This window comes from Thamnophis elegans, chromosome 5 (genome assembly GCF_009769535.1).
Source record: "Thamnophis elegans isolate rThaEle1 chromosome 5, rThaEle1.pri, whole genome shotgun sequence".
Taxonomy (NCBI): domain Eukaryota; kingdom Metazoa; phylum Chordata; class Lepidosauria; order Squamata; family Colubridae; genus Thamnophis; species Thamnophis elegans.
Window position 1 is genome coordinate 42,678,514 of NC_045545.1, and position 18,813 is coordinate 42,697,326.

Consider the following 18,813-nt stretch of genomic DNA (forward strand, 5'->3'; position numbering starts at 1 on the left):
ATATTGGAAGGCTCTTGGATTTATTATTTTCTGTCCCAATATTGTCAGGCTTCTCAGCACTTTTTCCCCAGCTTCACTTGTTAATCCAATGATTCAGCCCAACTGTTTTAATTCTAATACCACCTGCAATTTGGAGAGAGTGGAGATATAGACTTTTAGAATCCTTGATTCTATCCTAATACCCACCCACCATCTTGGCATGAGTCCTTTTGCCAGTACATTAGGCTGATGAGCCAGCTTGGCTCCTTATGTTGGGTGCTTAGTAAACATCTAAAGTGAATAAATTTGCTGCATTTTACAAGGAGTTTGCAGGGATGTAGCCAAATCAATCAAGAAGCAAACAATAAGCCAGGAAAACATCACTATTGCTCCCTAAGAGGTGAAAAATGGGGAAGACTGTGCAGGGCTGCTGGAGGTTCAAGACCATGCTTATGACTTCGTAGCTCATCTGTGTGGTAGACCTGCTGTCAAGAATCAAGCTGCAAGGGAATGTTTTTCTAGGGAAGCAATATCCTAGCACCGTGATGGCCAACCTATAGCACTCACAGAGCCCACTCTGCGGGCACGCCAGCCGTCGCCCCAGCCCATCTCCACTGTGCATACACATGTGGCTACCGCCAGCTAGTTGGTCTTTGTGTCTCTGCTACGTATGGGCAGATGTGGCAGGGGCATGCAGCATGTATGCATACGCGGGAGGCCTGCATGTGAAGGGGGCACTTGCATTGCATTTTGGGGCCTCACACGCCACTGTGCCCTGTTTTGGGCCTGGAAAGCATCTTGCACTAACCTGGAAGTCAAAAAGGGAGGCTGGGACCCTGCATTAGGGCCCCCTCCCATGTCCCATTTTGGGCCTGGATAGCCTCCTGCACCATCCTGGAAGCCAAACATGGACAAGGAGGGTCACATGCAGGGGCTTTGTGTGTGCATGTATAGGGCTGAAAGGAGTGGAGGGGGGGGTCACGCATGCTTGCATGGGTGCACACACTTTTGACACACGTCAACAAAAAGGTTAGCCATTACTGTCCTAGTATATGAAGAGCCAGTATGGTATAAGGGTTAAGAAGATGCTGCCTTAGAAACCAGGGGACGATTTGAGTTCTAGGCTTTCCATTAGGCATGAAAGCCAGTTGAAGAACTTTGGGCATAGTCACTCTTTTTCAGCCCAACCCACATTACAAGATGTTGACATGGGAGAAATAGGAGGCAGGAGTTAGGTTGCCATGAGTTATATATATATAACAGCAGGTTAAACATCTGAAATAATTTAGTCAATTTGGTGTAGTGTCTAAAAACCTAGAAGGTTAAGGTGCTGCCTAGAAACCAAGAGATTGTGAGTTCTAGTCCCACTTTAGGCATGAAAGATGGCTGTATGACTTTCATCCAATCACTCACTCTCAGCCCAGTCCACCTCACAAGGTTGTTGTGGGACAAATACGAGGAGGAAAGAGTATTAGGTTTGCTGCCTTCAGCTACTTATAAAGTAATAAAGGTAGAATAAAAGTCAAATAAATAATAAACATCTAGAGTACCACTAGCACACCATCAGGATTGTCAAAATTGCCATCAATCAATTCCAAAAGCAAAATTTACTTGGAACAGCTTACATTGCGACAAAACACCATCAAACAACATCTGCCTATTCCGGGCCTTGGGAAGAATTCAATAAGTGGATAAAAATGCCAAATCCAGCCTAAGCATCTGGCTGATTATGCAACCAACAGTAATAATAAGGATGATAACATTTCTAAGGAGACCATTTTGGGGCAAAGTAAAGTAGCAGCCTTTGAAATCATGCACAAATAAAATATGAGATTAGGCGGAGGGAACCAAGGAAAAGGATTGCTGGGATATTACCCTCCCCCCCTCCTTTCTACAAGGTACTTGGGATGCCTTTATTGTCAATAGAGGGCTTTTCCCCTTAGTCCATTTCAAAGCTAATTGAAATAGCTTTTATTATATTTTAATATCTTGTCTCAACACGTCCTACTCCCTCCCGGCTTTAAAAGATCCTGGAAGTTAAGCAGACTTGTTTCAAGAACGGGGCTGTAGGTGTCATTGGGAAATTGAAAAAAATAGCCTAGAGAAAGGCAGTGGCAAATCATTACCAAGAAACTACATACATGTGTCAATCAGAGGTGGTATTCAGCCAATTCTGACCAGTTCTGGTGAACCGGTAGCAGAAATTTTCAGTAGTTCGGTGAACCGGCAAATCTACCTCTGGCTGGCTCTGCCCCCATCTATTCGCTCCCTTCCGAGTCCCAGCTGATTGGCATCCCAGCTGATTGGCTGGGTCCTCTTTTGTTGCCCTGCATGGCAGAACGGAGCTGGAAAGAAGGTTAGTGGGATGGGGAGGGAATGAGGATTTTACAGTATCCTCTGGAGTGGGATACTTCCCCTGGAGTGGGGTGGAAATTGAGATTTTACAGTATCCTTGCCCTGCCACGCCCACCAATCCACACCACACCACACCTACAGAACCGCTAGTAAAAAATGTTGAATCCCACCACTGGACTGTCTGTGAATTATTTTTTGTAATAAATATATATATATTTTTACTGTGAGCGACAGTTCTAGAATAAATGTTTGACAAACAAATTCGGCAGTTAGACCAGATGTGATCAACTGGAACAGCTGGGCCTATAAGCTTTTGGGATGGTAATGAGCTTGTTTGTGCCTCATGCCACTATAGGTTATAACTCCCTTAAGCCAGTAGTTCCAACATATTTTGATTGGTAGTTGTAAAATGTGCTTCCTTCCCCAACAGCAAGCTATGGAGAACCCTCCAAAAATTACCAGAATATTTTCTAATGGGAAGTAAAGAAGAACAGTATGGTTCCTTTTCTGTATTCTAAAAAAATCTTTAATACATAGGATTACTATTGGTAGGAAAAGGTTCAACCTACCAGATCTTTCCTCCCATGCATTTTTGTCTCTTTTGGCAATAGCTGGTTTCTAGGGCTTTATTTTTAGTGGTTTTTTTTTTACTGCATGTAGATGTGTGTTTGTGTGGGTAGGTGTATTCATGTGTAAAATGCTTTTGACATAAGATCAGAAAGTGAAGTACATAAACGTCAATAGTTCCTGAAGTTGTTAAAGGTGGCAGGTTTAACTCTTGTGTGTCTTGGGACAGCTTGGGATCCCATGGCATCCATAGCAATCATGGCTTGCTACAGTTGATCTCGGCCCCAGCTTCCAAGAATGGGCATACACTGAACCCATTTTTTACTTTAGAAACCATGAGATGCAATCTGGATAAGAAAGATGTTATCATTTAACCTCTACTACAGATAATTTTCTTATCAATTTGCAGGTTCTGAGGGCAATGAATCTATTATAAGGGCACTTGAAAAATTTCCTGACATTTGATGGACAGCCCCGCCTCAAGTGAGACTGAAACATTTGGACAAGGGTCCCTGCGCCACCTCTTTTCAGTTGTGAATCTGGTTCCCAGGGGACTATAGGAACTAGTGAAGATGGCCTAGCGATGGCTTCATAAGACCAGAAGAAAATGGTTCTACACAGGTATGATTCCTTATTTGGACTTGGTGGTGATATGATAGCGAGGTATGGGTTTTCTGTATTTATTGCATTTTCAGATTCCTACCCTGTTCAGGGTAAGCTAATCCCTTTTGGAAAAAGGATGGAAAAGACAGAACATCTGCAGGGGCTATGATGTTATTACAGATTTGTTTGCAGATAAAATCACATACATTCACTTAAGATAAAACGAGTTGGGCAACATCTTGCAGTATTACCTGGAATTCTTTGAACCTAATAGAACCTATATGGATGGGTTTAAATTATTCACACTTCTTTGAAGCAGGGGGGGTACTTCCTGTGTCGAGAAGAGTGCAATTCACCCTCTCTTCAAAAAGCCATCACTCAATCAAACCCTATTGGACAACTTCCATCCTGTCTGTACCATTCTGTTTTTGGGAAGTTGGTAGAGGAATTTGCTAGAGATATTAGAAAAGGCAGGTTATCTGGGCCTTTTTCAGTCAAGATTTGAGACCTAGCAAGAGGAAGGGGAACATTGTCATTCTGATGGGAGCACTTTTGTTAGGATCTGGATGGGTGTGCATGTGTTTTATTCCATCTGTCAGTAGTTTTGTTGACCTTATTATCTTACTGCTGGTGGCACTTTTTTTTAAAATAGTAGATCCATTTTTATTGGAGAAAGAGCAACCAAACCTTCAGATGCTTCATGGATGCCACAGTGTTTGGTTTTGTACCTAAGATGAATGGGACAAGATAATTAATAACTATACAGGGCAATGTCAATGATATATCGCCAATGCAGGCCAAGTCAGATGTGTTGTAGGAGACTTACTACTACAAATGGGAACTTAAAAATGGACTAAACCATATCAGGTTAAAACGGCTGAATATCCGTAAAAATTCAGCCTAGGACATGTCAGTTCCAAGCTTAGCTCTAAATGAATCCATGTTGCCTCTGAAGGAATTCTATGACGTGCTGGTCCTCCCTGACTCACAGCTCCTATTTAAACAACAGGGGGAGGCCCCAGCTAGGAGGCTTTTCCCAGCTCCAGCTGATGTGCCAGTAATGCCCTGATTTGGAACAGGAGGCCCTGGTGAGAATGAGTGTCATCACTTGATTGGATTACTGTACAGCAATACGTTCTACATGAGCCTGCCTTAGAAGCTATAAGGATGCAAAATGCTGGTAGCTGTAGCTATTAGAGCCTGCTGCTGCAAAAACAAACACCTATTTTATGGTTGCTGCATTACCAGGAGGTGCCAAGCATTGGCACTGAATGAGATCAATTATTGCTTTTGCAAAGAATCTGCTTGTCCTGTCAAATCAAGAAAAGGCCTGCCGCTGGGGGTTCTCCTCTTCCTCTCCTCCCTCCCACATCTTGAGAGTTAGGCGGTACATGGCAAAAAGGCAGGCCTTCTTGATAGAGGCGCCAACATAACAAAAAAGAAAGCTGCATCCAGAGATGTGCTTGGGTCTCTCCTGCTGGCTTCCAGAAAAAGCTTTCAAAATCTTTCTTTTCTTCAGGACTTTGAAGCAAAGTCTAGATATTTGCTTCCATTCTTTTGCATTTATAACATTGATGGGTTGTATAAGTGGTATAGGTGGTATGAGTTGATGTGTGTTTTTTTTAATGATTACTGATACTGGCCAGAGTCAGTACCATACTGGCCAGAGTCTGGAGATTGGGGCAGTTTAGAACTTTTAAAAAATAAAATGAACTAAGTAAATAAAATAAGATGTGATATAGTGCCAAGCATCTTAGAAAACAATCTTCTAAGGCTTCCTCTGAAAAACTAAATCAGTTTTGCTTTTACTGCAGGGTTTGAAACTACAATTGATGTAGTGCAGATCTTTCACCAACCCTAGTTCAAGCAAAACATTTAATACTTACAATTAACCACAATACAATCAAATTTCATCATCATTGATTTTAATAACCAATCATTTATGATTCAGAAAATCACATTGTTCGTTTCTTGTGTCCCTTCACATGGAGGTATGTGTAGAAGGGGCACTATCCACAGTCTCCAAAGCCAAGAGCTCAGCCAGTGCCACCATTATTCAGGGGGAATAAAAATCAGCCATCAAAGCCAGGATAATAACTGGGGCACATCAGCAGGGAGCACACAAGAAGGGCATCTACTTGGGACAAGAACAATTTTCTTTCATAGAACACTGTATTATAATTGGCAGTGTTTGCCACAGAGAGTGCAAAAGGCTAGAACACCTAAGGCTCTTTCCAGCAAGGCATCCAGTCCCTTCCTTCTGGAAAAAAAAACAGAGCAGGAAAAAGGCAGGGGGAAGAGAAGGATAAATTCTCACAAACACACATCAATTTATCAGGTTTGTCCATGGCCCAGTAGGTGAAGATCACAAGAAGAACTTTATACATCAAGCTCCTAGGCCACCAGGAGACATTAAATAAATATATACAGGATCTGCAGTTGGCAAAGAGTTTAGTCACCCATTTTCACTTTAGTTGTCTGCAAAATACAAGAAAAGCAAAAGATCAGGAAAATACTTTATGGATTACGTATTGCTATGCCAAGTTTTGTGTAGTGGTTGGACTAATAACAAGGAAGTCTGAGTACCAGTCCTCCCATGAACTTGAGCCAAGTTGGTGATTTGAACCAGTCACTCTCGCAGTCTAAGAAAGAAGGTATCAGTAAATTATTTCTGAAAACGCTACCAAGAAACTTTATGTAGTCACCAGAAATCAGAGTTGACTCAACGGACCATAAATAGCAACATCCTTTCTAAAACTATTCCTTAAACATAATTCATAATTCATTAAATTGGGGGTGGGGGGAGGGAAGAGGACAGCTTTCCTCAGCCCCCTTACTTATGTTCTGAGTGATCAATTTCTCAATGCCAGCCATGACAGTTACGACTATTCTATTTCCTCACATATAATCAAGTAACAGATTTGTTTATGTGCAGTAATGTGGGGCTATTTAAAAACAAATATTACAAATCTATCTGTTTGTGATCATGAGAAAACACAACAGTCTTGGATTAGAGTAAGGAGCACTAGGAAAAAAAAACCCAGGAGGATGAAATGAAAAATTCAGATCAGTGCTCTGATGTAAATGGAAGAATCTCCCTGGAGAAAATGGGTTGAAGCTATACAATCTTACTAAAACCTACTGAAAAGTTAATTTCTTGTCTCTCCAACTTTTGGAAGTTGGTGCCCCTAAATTCACAGAAATATCGGGAATTGCTCTTTACTGTATTAATATAACTGCCTGGGAAACTGGGATTGTAGGAAAATTTAGGAAAACAGGGATTGTAAATTTATTAGGGCTTTGTTGAAAAATAACTTTTTGCTTCTATACGAAAAGTTATAACAAGCAGACTATCTCATGGGGAGAAAAATAAGAGTGGCTTACCTGCAGGATTGCTACAATGACTCCAAAGAGTCCGATGGCACTGCCAAAGATTTCCACAATTAGGATCTTGACAAAGAGGCTGGCATTCTGGGCATCTGCTAGTGCAGCACCACTTCCCACAATGCCCACACATACACCACAGCAGAGATTGCAAAATCCTACGGTCAAACCTGCCCCAAACATGCAGAAACCTACATAGAGAAAACGGCATTAGGAACAGGCAGTATCCAATAGCATTTTCAAATTGTCAAGCTTTCAGGACTTTTCCTTGAGAATAGTGGAGTAAAAACATGATCTGAATGTCCACTTCATACATGAAAACCTTGCCTCTGAGGTTTGCCATAAGAACATTACTGCTAGTATGGTGGTTTTGAACCATACAAATACAGCACACATATTATTCTGATCTCTTCAATGGTAATCTTATAAGCCATGGTGACACAGTGGTTAGAATGCAGTGTTGCTGGCTAACTCACTGCTCACTCCAGGAATTTGATCCTGAATGGCTCAAGGTTGACTTAGCCTTCCATCCTTCCAAGGTCAGTAAAATGAGAACCCAGATTGTTGGGGGCAATATATTAACTCTGTAAACCTCTTAAAGAGAACTGAAAAGCACTGTGAAGCAGTATATAACTCTAAGTGCTATTGCTATAAGTGCCCAATCCAAGAAGACAGCACATTAGAAATTACTAGTGCAACATGCACAACCCATTTGATGGTTTTTTTCCAGATTCAATCCCTTATAAGGTTGAGAAAGATTTGAAATCCTGAAGACTAACATAGACCAGAATGAGAAAATTTGATGGTCTTATAAACTCATTTGATTAGACTCCCACAAGTAAAAAGATAAACTAGTTAAGATATGAGTTGTCACGGTTATAGTTCATGCATTAATCATAGGGCATCATGCTTCCTATGCTTATAGAGATAATAGCATGATTTAGCGATGGCATTTCTTAAGTAACTAGGAATCCATGATGCTCCTACAAAGGTAAGAGCTGTTTTCCTACCACCCCCCCCTACAAATATAGCCTACCTGCATGATAGTTCCGGGGACCAATTTGCTCAGGGGTTCTACCACTAAATTGCTGCAAGGAAAAAAAGTATTTTATGAAACAAAAACACTTTTCCAAACAGATTAGAATAATATCTCCCACCAGAAGGAATAGATATAGCAATTATAACCAACCCCATGAGACAAAAGCCAGGTCTGATACATGCCCTTCCTTCTATCCCCAGTGGGGTGGCCCCTCAAAAACCTGGTTCAGATCTATGGTGAATATGAATTCCCCAACGCTTCCAATTTTCCACCTAGGAAAGGCAGATTAAATTCTACCAGCACCATAACCTTGAAAATTCCACTACCGATCCAGACATAAGATCAAGCATCACAGGTAAGGGAAGCTGCTACAAAGCAGGAAGAAGGCAGGCAGAGTAGCAGGAAGTCCAACTGATGCTCAAAGCCCAAAACACAAATAGGATACTAGCCCTGGCATTAGGATTTACCAAAACTAATTTCTTTTTAAAAATGGGGCAACGGCAGACCATTTAGGATAGGTTAACTCTTAGTAATGGAGAACTTTCGGACAAGTGTTTATAACTTTTGATAATTAGATAGTTTTGATAGTTGATAACTTTTGGACTAATATTTACTTAGGACTGTCTATGGAGATTTATTAGGGACAGATAAAAGAGAATCTGCTCATAAATGTAATATTTTTGCAATATTATAATATTTTGCAATATTAATTTTTTAATACCAGTTTCTCCTTCATTTGCAATGGAGATCACTAATCTTGACAACACTGTCCAGTGTTTTAAAAGCATCTGGCCAAGCTTTTATACTCACTGATGATTAGAGAGGTTACCTTAAAAGCTTGAGCCATGTTTGCTATTTGCTATCTGCAATTATTAACTATTTAGCACAACACTAGAAATCTATTGATTAACTTGACCTGTATTTTGGTTTGGAATACTATAATCTACTTGGTTTTCTTCACAGGAAATAAATGGATGAGGTTAACATCAAATCAGACATATCTGAAAAATGGTACAGTCAACTTTAGCCAAAAAATATATCCCTCTTATACAAAATAGTTAATACCTCGGCCATGTTGGTAATCACAATAGCCATGATGATTCCATAGATGGCCACAGCTTCACAAAAGATTATACTGCAAGGAGAAAGAAGAGTTTAGCAGTTGAAGTGGGAAAAGAAAAAAATGGCTATCTTCCCCAGATTATATCATTATTTGACCCTCTACTTTTCTAAAAGAAAAAGAAAGAAGGAAAAGAAAGAAGAAAGAAATGATTTTTGTGCCCCAATGCTAATGTTCTTTCCTAGATGCCATGGTGACAATAGGATATACTGTGCTGCTGGATATTGTATCACAAAGAATCTTATTACCAGCTTCAATCTGTATATGCTTACATCATGGCTTTGGGGTAGGGTTTGTGTGTGGGGTGGTGTCACTGAAACGAACATTTTTTTCCTTTAAAGAGCTTTGTTCAAATAAATGCCCCAATGATTTAATTCCACTGCTATCTGGAGAATAACACTGTCCTGATGTCCTGGTGACTTTTGTAATTTTTAGTACATCTGTAATACAAATGGAGAAAAGAGTTTTACTCACCTGACCAAATTTTTGGTTTTGATCCTAGGTGCTTTGACACCACCTCCAATGATGCTGGATCCAGTGATGTAAATGCCCCTAAAAACATAAGGATTAGATGGACAGCCTTCACCATGTTGCACAGATAATTTGGAATCAGTGTCAGTAGATGGCAAATAGTTTCTTCAGATTATGCCTGTAGTATTTATTCATAAAACTCTTTATGCCCATCTGAATTTGCCTTTCAATTTCACAAGACAAAGTATCTTATATGGGCCCTCAATTCTTTCCAAGCAAAAATTAATGTGGTTTGAAGCTACTTAGTTTCATGTACCATTTTAATATCAGTAAGTGAACTCAAAAGCAGAGGTTAGCCGTACTTGCCAGTTAGTAATGAGAAGAGGATATGAAGAAAAAAGATACTCACCATGCAGCTCCCACTACTGACAATGAAATGGATAGCCCAATACCCAGGTTAGACCACATATATGGAGAAGTCTCTGTCAGGAACCTATACATAGAAAAAGATCTTAAAATGTGCCATTCCCACCCATCATACCATTTTCCCGAAAATCAAACAGTGTCTTATTTTCTTTTGAACCCCCCCCCCCAGAGGAGGGCTTATTTTAGCACATGCGCTCAAAAGCCCGATTGGGCTTATTATCCGGGATGTTTTATTTTCAGGCAAAGAGGGTAGTATGTGAAATCACTGTTCTCACAAAAGAGGAAAAGGAGGAACCCTAGTTAAAAACACTGGGAAAAGACATTATAGTTGTAGCTTGGCTGTTCCATTTCAATGCACAAAAAATATCTTTTCATTCATGCAATAGCAATAGCAATAGCAGTTAGACTTATATACCGCTTCATAGGGCTTTCAGCCCTCTCTAAGCGGTTTACAGAGTCAGCATATTGCCCCCAACAACAATCCGGGTCCTCATTTTACCCACCTCGGAAGGATGGAAGGCTGAGTCAACCCTGAGCCGGTGAGCTTTGAACAGCCGAACTGCAGAACTGCAGTCAGCTGAAGTAGCCTGCAGTGCTGCATTTAACCACTGCGCCACTTTGGCTCAGTGGTTAAATGCAAGCAGTGAGAAATTTTTTTATTTATGAATGAGACAGAAAAAAACTATAAGAAAGTTGTGCTGAAGCTGGCATAGTAATAGATAAAAGCTCATGAAAGCAGTGAACTTGTTTGATCCATCACCTAACAGGACACCTGCAAATCAGCTCCAGAATTATATTTTGTTTCCCACTTTTGCTAATTCTGGGACTGGCAGATTTATATTCTAAGGGTTTTTCTGGATTCTAATCATCCTGGATTCTTGAGCATACATGGAAGATTCAGTCAATAAATGTTAGAGTACTAAAGGCTTAGGAGTAGAGTTAGAAGCTGTAAATAAATTGAAATATATTCACTTTTATTACAATAATACAGGTATAGCTATTTGTTTTGGTCAAAAGTTCTTAATGGAATCAAGAAGATTATATGGCAATTTACCCTGTAGCTAGTTTATTTCTGCATTTCCAAACATAAATTTATGTAGAATAGAGTAGAATAGCTTTATTGACAACTCTGATTAGATACACAAGGAATTAGTCTTTGATGTATAAGTTCTCAGTATACATGCAAAACAACAAAGTGATAATAATCATAATAATGATACACATAGAGAAGGTAGTGGAACAGATGAGAAGGATAAAAATGATACAGCCATACTATATGGTTAATCTACTTAGACATAAGACAGAACTGTGTAAATAATGTGTTCAGCAGAGTGATGGCAAGGAGAAAAACTATCTCTGTGTCTAGTTGTTTTGGCATGCAATGTTCTGTAGCAACATCCTAAGGAGAAGATTTGAAACACTTTCTGTCCAGGATGCAGGATAAGACATTAATTCCATTTCTCTTAGCTGCCAGTTTTGCCATTGCAAAAAACTTGGTAAACAAAAATATATCTTCCTCTGAATCAGTAGCATGTAAAAATGAGATACACTGCATTGACTGAAATTAACAGCAAAGGTGTAGAATCTTATAATCAAAGGCCATTTTATTCTTTTCTAACCTGCATTTCATAGTTTTAATAATATTTTTTTCATGATAGTTTATCTTATTTTATTCAAGTACGTTTTGGAGAGGAAATACTAAATGTGTATTTAAAAGATTTCTCCTTAGGTTTACCTATTCATGTATATAGTCTCCCAATGACCTTTTTTACTTTAATTCCCCCTTTTCCTGATTCTATTAATTACATTATAATTAAGAATTATTATAATTTACATTATTAAAACATTACTAAAGAAGAATTCAAATCCTCCTATTTTGTATATTCTTTTCTGATCTTTAATGAATTTAATAAAATTGTTTCGGGGCAAGTAAAAGTTTATCCATTCAAATAGGGCACCAACACTGAATGGCTTGTAAACCTTACGTAGCCAAGCATAAGGACAAGCTATTCAAAAATATTAATAAAAGGTTAGGGTGCCAATTGACGAGTGGGCAAAATGATGCTATTAGCAGAACTGATTAGTAAAAGTGAACTGTGCCATTAATATTGCTGTCAAGAACTGCAGTGTGGATGCAAACAGGCCAAGCTTTGCTTACTCATCTTTGGGGTGCAGCACTGCCAGATCTTCAGGAATCCATAATCCAAGAACTTGTGAGATACACTGGCCAATTACTCTTAATCTCCATAGCACCTTTCCTGAGCCATCATGAAGAATATTCATAAGCTGTTTCCCCCCCTTACTACTTCAATCCCCGTTTGGGAAGAAAGGGACAACTTACCATGCTACATCGAAGCGAAAGCCCAGGTCAAATATTGTATAGCAGATTCCTGAAAAACAAAAGCAAAGTTGAATGTTTCAACTTTGAAAGTTGAAGTTAGTCCCTATTTCTCAATGCCTGAAACTGTGATGGTACAAGTATCAAAACCATCATTCTCAGAACAGACAAATAATATCAAGTCTCCATAGGGAAAAAAATAAAAATATCTTGGTTTCTCGTATAATCTCTTCATTCAATTTACACCATAAATCTTCATATAAAGCCAAATTACTTTTCAGGACAAAACTTTCTACTTATAAATGGGTGGGATGAGCACAGACCAATTGTTGAAGACCAAATATACCAAATATCATACACTATAGCTAGGTGGGGGGGAAGTCATATATGCTCAGAGTAGAATTTTCAGAAAAACGAACACTTCACAAAATTAGTTAATGACACACTTATGGGAAATATGTATCAGCATATACTAATAGAATATGACAAAATAGTCACGGGATACAAGTATTCCATCTCATTTGTGAATAGTCCCAAGCAGACTTTTTCCACAAAGAATCAAATAATTTGAGAAGAAAAAACATTAAAGGGTGGCTTAACAAGACTCCCTAAAATATAAAGGAGGAATAACCTCTTGAACCAATAAAGCAAGCTTACATTGATTTCTACAATTAATTCCTTAAGAAAGAAAACAGAGATAGCATTACAAAATATGTATGCATTAATTCATACTTTAATCTTTCTATTTAGAGTCTAATTTGGGTGGCTATAAGTATCAAGTCAATTCACAAGAGTTTGCATAATTCCCATTCCTGGATATTAAAACCACAGCATAACCACCAAAAACAGGAATCTAGACATATCCCTTTATACGTTGAAAAGAGAATGAGGAGGTAAGTCATGAAACTGGAAATAACAATCAGTAACTTTCAGAAACACCTTGAGTCTCTGTGCAGAATAGGGTCACAGTTATATTACTATAAATAAAACCTCCTTTAAAGATACATAACTTCTCCCAAGTGACAATCTTAGCTTCAAGCCATGCAAACTCCATATCCTTTACACATCTAAATTTAAAATATACCTTAATAGGTTTGTCAGGAAAACAGAGGTCAACATTTTTTTTTCTTTCAAGTACTGGTAGCTTGCAATCTATGGGTAAAAATTGGAGGCTACTACATATAAGCATAGCTTTTTGCACCTGCTTAAGTAATATAAATAGAGGCTCTTTTGTAGTTACTAAAAATGTAGATTTTGGGCAGAAATATGGAACAAGTGTTTCCCTACTTCCAATTACCGCATTTTCCGGAGTATAAGAGCACCTTTTTTCCCTCAAAAAAGAGGGTGAAAATCTGGGTGCGTCTTTTACACTGAATACAGCATTTTTGGCCTACTGAAATCCTGCCCCCTTTGCAAAAATGGACATGCAGAGGATTTGCAAGGTTTGCAAAGTGCTCCTGAGTGCTGGGGAGGGCAAAAATGAGCAAAAAAATGGGCCATGTTTGCTCATTTTTGCCCCCCACCCCCTGGTATTCCACAAGCCTCCCAAAGCTTCTGCATGCCCCCCCCTTTTTTTTGCAAAAAATGGCCCTATTTTGCTCTTTTGTGGCCCTCCCAGCCCCCAGGAGCACTCTAAGAGCCTCCCAAAGCTCTGCATGCCCTCCCTTTTTTTTCAAAGAAGGAGGTGTGCAGAGGGTTTGGGAGGCCTGCAGAGTGCAAAAACTTTTTTTAAAAAAAATTACTTCTTCAAAATCATGTTGCGTCTTATACTCCGGTGCGTCTTATAGTGCGAAAAATACGGTATGTTGTTAACACTTCAGTGAACTCACAAGATGTAGCCTGGAACTATTGTAATAGAAGCTACATGTTTATGTTGTCAGCAGTCCTAGCACATATTGTGCTAAAGCCTTCTCTTTTAATTATCAGAATTAAATTACTAAACCTCATTAGCAATCAGGTATTTATACAGCTGAAGTACCATGAAAAGTCCTGGAACTTTCAAACAAAAACTGCTGTTCGGTTTGAACAAAGGAGACCTGAATTAAATTTCTCTTTACCCTCCCCGCCCCCAAAAAATCAGACAATGACTAGTTTTTGAAGCAAGTAATTTCTTTCACAGTCTAATCTTCCTGATCAAATGTATTTATAATATCTAATCTACATTATGCATTATTTTCCAAATTGGTCCCTACACCAAGTCAACAATGGATACATCAATATTTCTTTGAAGATTTTTTGTAAGATTTTTGCTTTCTCTCTAACATATCACTAAACTACCACAACAGAATTCTACTCCAAAGTCTTCTCTTCACATATTTCATACACACTCATGGTTCATATTTTTGCTTAACTATCATGTCTTTGAATGCAGCACAATCATTTGGCCATATTTTGGCTAAAATGTATATTATCTTTGAGGATGCCCAAGAAATTATATGAGCATTTTTAAATCCCAAAAACGCTTACTAAAATAAGTTGTAATACATCTAAATAGAATAGAATAGAATAGAATAGAATTCTTTATTGGCCAATTGTGATTGGACACACAAGGAATTTGTCTTTGGTGCATGCAAAGACTTTATAGGAGAGAAAAACATCCCTATCATTAATCACAAAAAAGATATTATTCAGAAAACACATACATTTTAAACTGGCAAAATAAACTTTGCTAAAAAAAAACACAGGAATGAAATGAGAATGCATACATGGCCGAGTTGCATAACAGCTTCCTGATATTTATGTATCAAATGAGATCCTGTGGATAAATATGAACACTGGAGAACACTATTTTTATCCTTACTGGGTCTCCTTATTTGCAGGTAACGAAAAGTTATTTTGCACAAGCCAAAACTTCTACGGGGAATTGAACTCACAGAGCTTTGCATTTTACAAGATTATATATAGTACATCAGTTTTTGAAATCATGTAGAATTCTGTACGTGGGGCATGTCATAAAATAACATTTGCTTCTCTCTATTCTGACAGCTTAAGGGCTGGAATACCGCGTATGTGATTCTGAAAGAGCTTGGTAATTGTTGAAACTGTCGATATTAAAAGGGGAGGAAATTACATGGCGCATTTAAGGATGCCACTCCCAAAGACTACAGCTAGATTTTTCCCTCATGATTAAGAGATCATAACCAAGTATTCTATAGCAACAGCTGCCCAATTCTTGTACAAAATACCAAGAAAATAGCCAGAATTATGAAGAAATTTGACTGAATACACTATAGCACAGGTATCAAACTTGTGACTGTTGCCGTCATGTGAAGTTTCACAACTTTTTTCCCCTTCATGTAGCTGGGGTGTGCCTGGCCTGTGCATGATGCATCTGACCTGCGGGCTGCCAGTTTGACACCCCTGGTACAATGTTTATTTGCTACAGTTGCATACTATGACTTCTGAAAAACACCCATGTTTCTACATTCTACTTTAATAGAGAAGTAGAAGATTTTTTGTATTTCTCCCTTTGCAAACCACATACACTATAGAAAGGATTTCTATATTTTGATCCACTTCCTCAAACAAAGAAAAGAATTTAATTTTATGATTATCACATCCCTTCCTTATCAATCATTCAGTTTGGTGAACAGCATTTAGCTCAGTGGCATGGATTTCCTAAAACTATTTCAGAATATGAATTCAAGATTCACTGGAAAGAAGACAGGAAGCCACTATAAGACATAAGTTTAACTGAAAAAGGAAGACGCTAACTTCCCCTTTGATATGGAGTGGAAATCATACTAAAAATTATTATTCCTAACCCCCCACAAGTCATCTAAATGAGAAAACAGAACTAAGAGTTTCCCTTGCCCGCTAAGAAGCCAGAGAAATGCATGCAGGAGAGGAAATCTTGGTGGCAAACATCTACAAAGACAGAAATGGAGCAAGGTTAACCAGAGAAGGATATTATGTGTGGGTGATGTTCCCAGCAAAAGCCAGTAAGAAATTTTGATTTCCAAAATAAGCTGTGCCTACTTGCTAAAATGACCTTAATAGGAATATAGAGTTGAGTTAGAAGGTCAAACTTGAGTTTAAGGTTTATCATTTCTTAATCCTGACTGAACAAGTCTGAACCACATCAGCCAAACTAATGCAGTAGAAGATCCCAGGTTCATTGCAGACTCATCATTCTTACTAGGTGAGCTGCTCCAAAAGACTGTTGACAAAACAAACTAAATGAAGTTTACTATGCACACTTTGCATAGGATTACAGCAGTGATAAAATAGAGATTTTACATCACCTAGCAGTGCTATTATTAATAGATCCCAAGAAACCACAGGTACACAGCAGAACGTATATACCATTCAGTTACACAGCAGCTTTACAGTAATGTGTTTGATAATCACCTGCAGAAATGTGGGGTTCTAGCCGCGTTACTGCTGGTTCACTCGTGGGCGCGCTTTGAGTGTGCATACGCGGAATGTGCACATGCACACTTCAATATAAATTGTTCTGCACATGTACAGAACTAATGGTGACGGCGTTGACGACCAGGGAACCGGTTTGTATGCATGGCCAGCCTGGGTTGCTGCTGGTTCTGGAACCTGGGCTGGCATGTCACTACTGGTTCAGTCTAATTGGGCCGAACCAGTAGGAACCCACCATTGGCTTAAGTTAAAGCCTAGAGACATGCAAGAGGTTTCTCTGGCAAGGGCAAAATACTTAAAAGTTCTTCTTTATTCTGAATCTCTTATCAATGATAAATCTGGCATAACTCAAAAGAGGAGGGATTTCTTTTTTAAATAAAGGTTTAAAAAGCATTCAATTATACAAGCATTCACCACATCTATTTTGTCTTATTGATAATGGGAGCATATGATAATGATTCCAGTTGCATCTGTATATGCCTTGCTATTGCCTCTATTTTATTTACCAATTGGGTTATTTTAGATACCCAATGTTTTAGTAATAATGTTTAACACAAACTTGTTAAGAATGTTCATTAATACAAAACTTTGAATACTAAAGTGCTGGTGGCAAGTGGCAATCTCTTCAGCTTAATGAAAGTCATTTTGAGGTATTTCCTAATCAAACTTTTCTTTTCGCATTGCTAATATTACATAATAGTTGTCCAATATAACACACATACTCACGGTAAATGCTGTTGAAACCTTTCCATTTTATGAATTTTAGTTCTCAAGTTGCTTCTGATTTTATTACACGTACACTTCAATGAACTAGTTTTTAACTACTAATGTATTCTTGTGAACCAGATTTTGAGCACATGAGAAGGCTGAGATGATGAATGGGCTTCCGTCAGCTGACTGCTGTAGCATTTCCAGTAAATGGAAATGTTTATTTAATTAGAAATAGTATCTAAGTAAAATATAATGATTTGTAACCTGAGTGTTAAATATATAGGATAAATACATGGATAAATTTTTATATGAAATACAAGCATGAAATCTCCCTGAACATATATCTCTGTGCCTTATCTCAACCAAAAGATTAAAAATCAACCATCCTTGTTTATACGTAAACAATACTTATACTGCTAGTGGACATTCCATGTTAATTTTATATCAAAGGTAACTAGGATGAAGCAGTTAAATGTTTTTTTCCATTAAACCTCTTATCTGTGGTTATTCTCCTCTAAAAATACTTCGTTGTAACTTAAAACTGATCAAGCACACACAAGAACTGAACTTGTATTTCAGAGGTTTTCTTAATGCTTTTCTTTCATTCAAAGGGTATACCCTTTGGCACCCAGCAGCATTCATTCAGAATCATTTCAATGGCAAAGCCGCTAAGAAAACTCTCTTGTTTCTCAATTAATCAGAAATGAATTGGGATTATTAGACACGGAAAACATCTTTTAGGTGTCTATTTTTTATTTTGCAATCTCCACCCAGCAGTTTCTAAAACGTAGGATGACATGAGATGGAAAGGCAAAAAAACAACAAAAACAACAACAACACACACACACACACACACTTCCTGTCGACAAAAGAGAAGTGTTAGAGACCCAAACCACGTTCGGGTTCGGACACGGGTTCAAACATTCCTTCCTGCCAGAGGAGGCTATATTCGCATAATTAACCCTAACCCACCCACCTACACCCCGCGCTGCAGAACCGTAGCTTTTCCTCACTCGGGCATTCTGAGAGGCGCCTGGGATGCCAGGTTAGCCTCTCCTGCGATCTAGTTGCCTCCGATCGAGGATCAATGATCTCCCACTAATTCGCACACGCGCCGACATAAAGGGGAAGTAAGAATCCGGCAAGGGGAGCGGGCGCCCCCCCCCCAAAAAACAGCAACCTTGGAGCCTCTCGCTTCACTCACTAACCGATGCCGGCGATGGCGGCGGCCGCACTCAGCCCCAGTCCCGAATACAGCAACCCGAGTCCGGACATGGCGGAGACAAACCCTGAACGCGGACCGCAGCCGACCAGGAAATCAGCCGACCCTGTGACTGACTAACTGGCAGACGGACACCGCACCACGTGAACGGATTCAAGGAACTACGTGAGCCTCTTGGAGTCGTGGGATTGGTTAATTTCTGAAGAGGACGAAACTACAATCCCCAC

At 39.0% G+C, this 18,813-nt stretch overlaps 1 protein-coding gene across 2 annotated transcripts; it reads right to left on the bottom strand.

The window, feature by feature from the left end:
* Window positions 1–5,850: 5,850 nt before the first annotated feature.
* ATP6V0B (ATPase H+ transporting V0 subunit b) lies at window positions 5,851–18,720 on the bottom strand. Of its 2 annotated transcripts, XM_032218546.1 has the most exons (8): window positions 18,573–18,720; window positions 12,286–12,334; window positions 9,928–10,011; window positions 9,522–9,599; window positions 8,993–9,062; window positions 7,925–7,976; window positions 6,889–7,079; window positions 5,851–5,982 (listed from the first exon to the last, which is right to left on the bottom strand). In XM_032218546.1, the coding sequence occupies exons 1-8, from the start codon at window positions 18,637–18,639 to the stop codon at window positions 5,956–5,958; spliced, it is 618 nt and encodes a 205-aa protein (XP_032074437.1). In that variant the 5' UTR covers window positions 18,640–18,720; the 3' UTR covers window positions 5,851–5,955. The 2 variants fall into 2 exon arrangements, with proteins under 2 accessions (XP_032074437.1, XP_032074438.1); XM_032218547.1 differs by lacking the exons at window positions 12,286–12,334; window positions 18,573–18,720 and adding an exon at window positions 12,103–12,242.
* Window positions 18,721–18,813: the final 93 nt, after the last annotated feature.

Bases quoted from the DNA above. Each gene is read 5' to 3' on its own strand.
- ATP6V0B (XM_032218547.1), bottom strand. From the start codon at position 12,227: ATGAATATTCTTCATGATGGCTCAGGAAAGGTGCTATGGAGATTAAGA. The intron at 7,977-8,992 runs GTATTAACTATT...TTTTCCTTGCAG, and splicing joins TGATTACCAACATGGCCGAG to CAATTTAGTGGTAGAACCCC. The intron at 7,080-7,924 runs GTAGGCTATATT...TTCTCTATGTAG, and splicing joins TCCCCGGAACTATCATGCAG to GTTTCTGCATGTTTGGGGCA.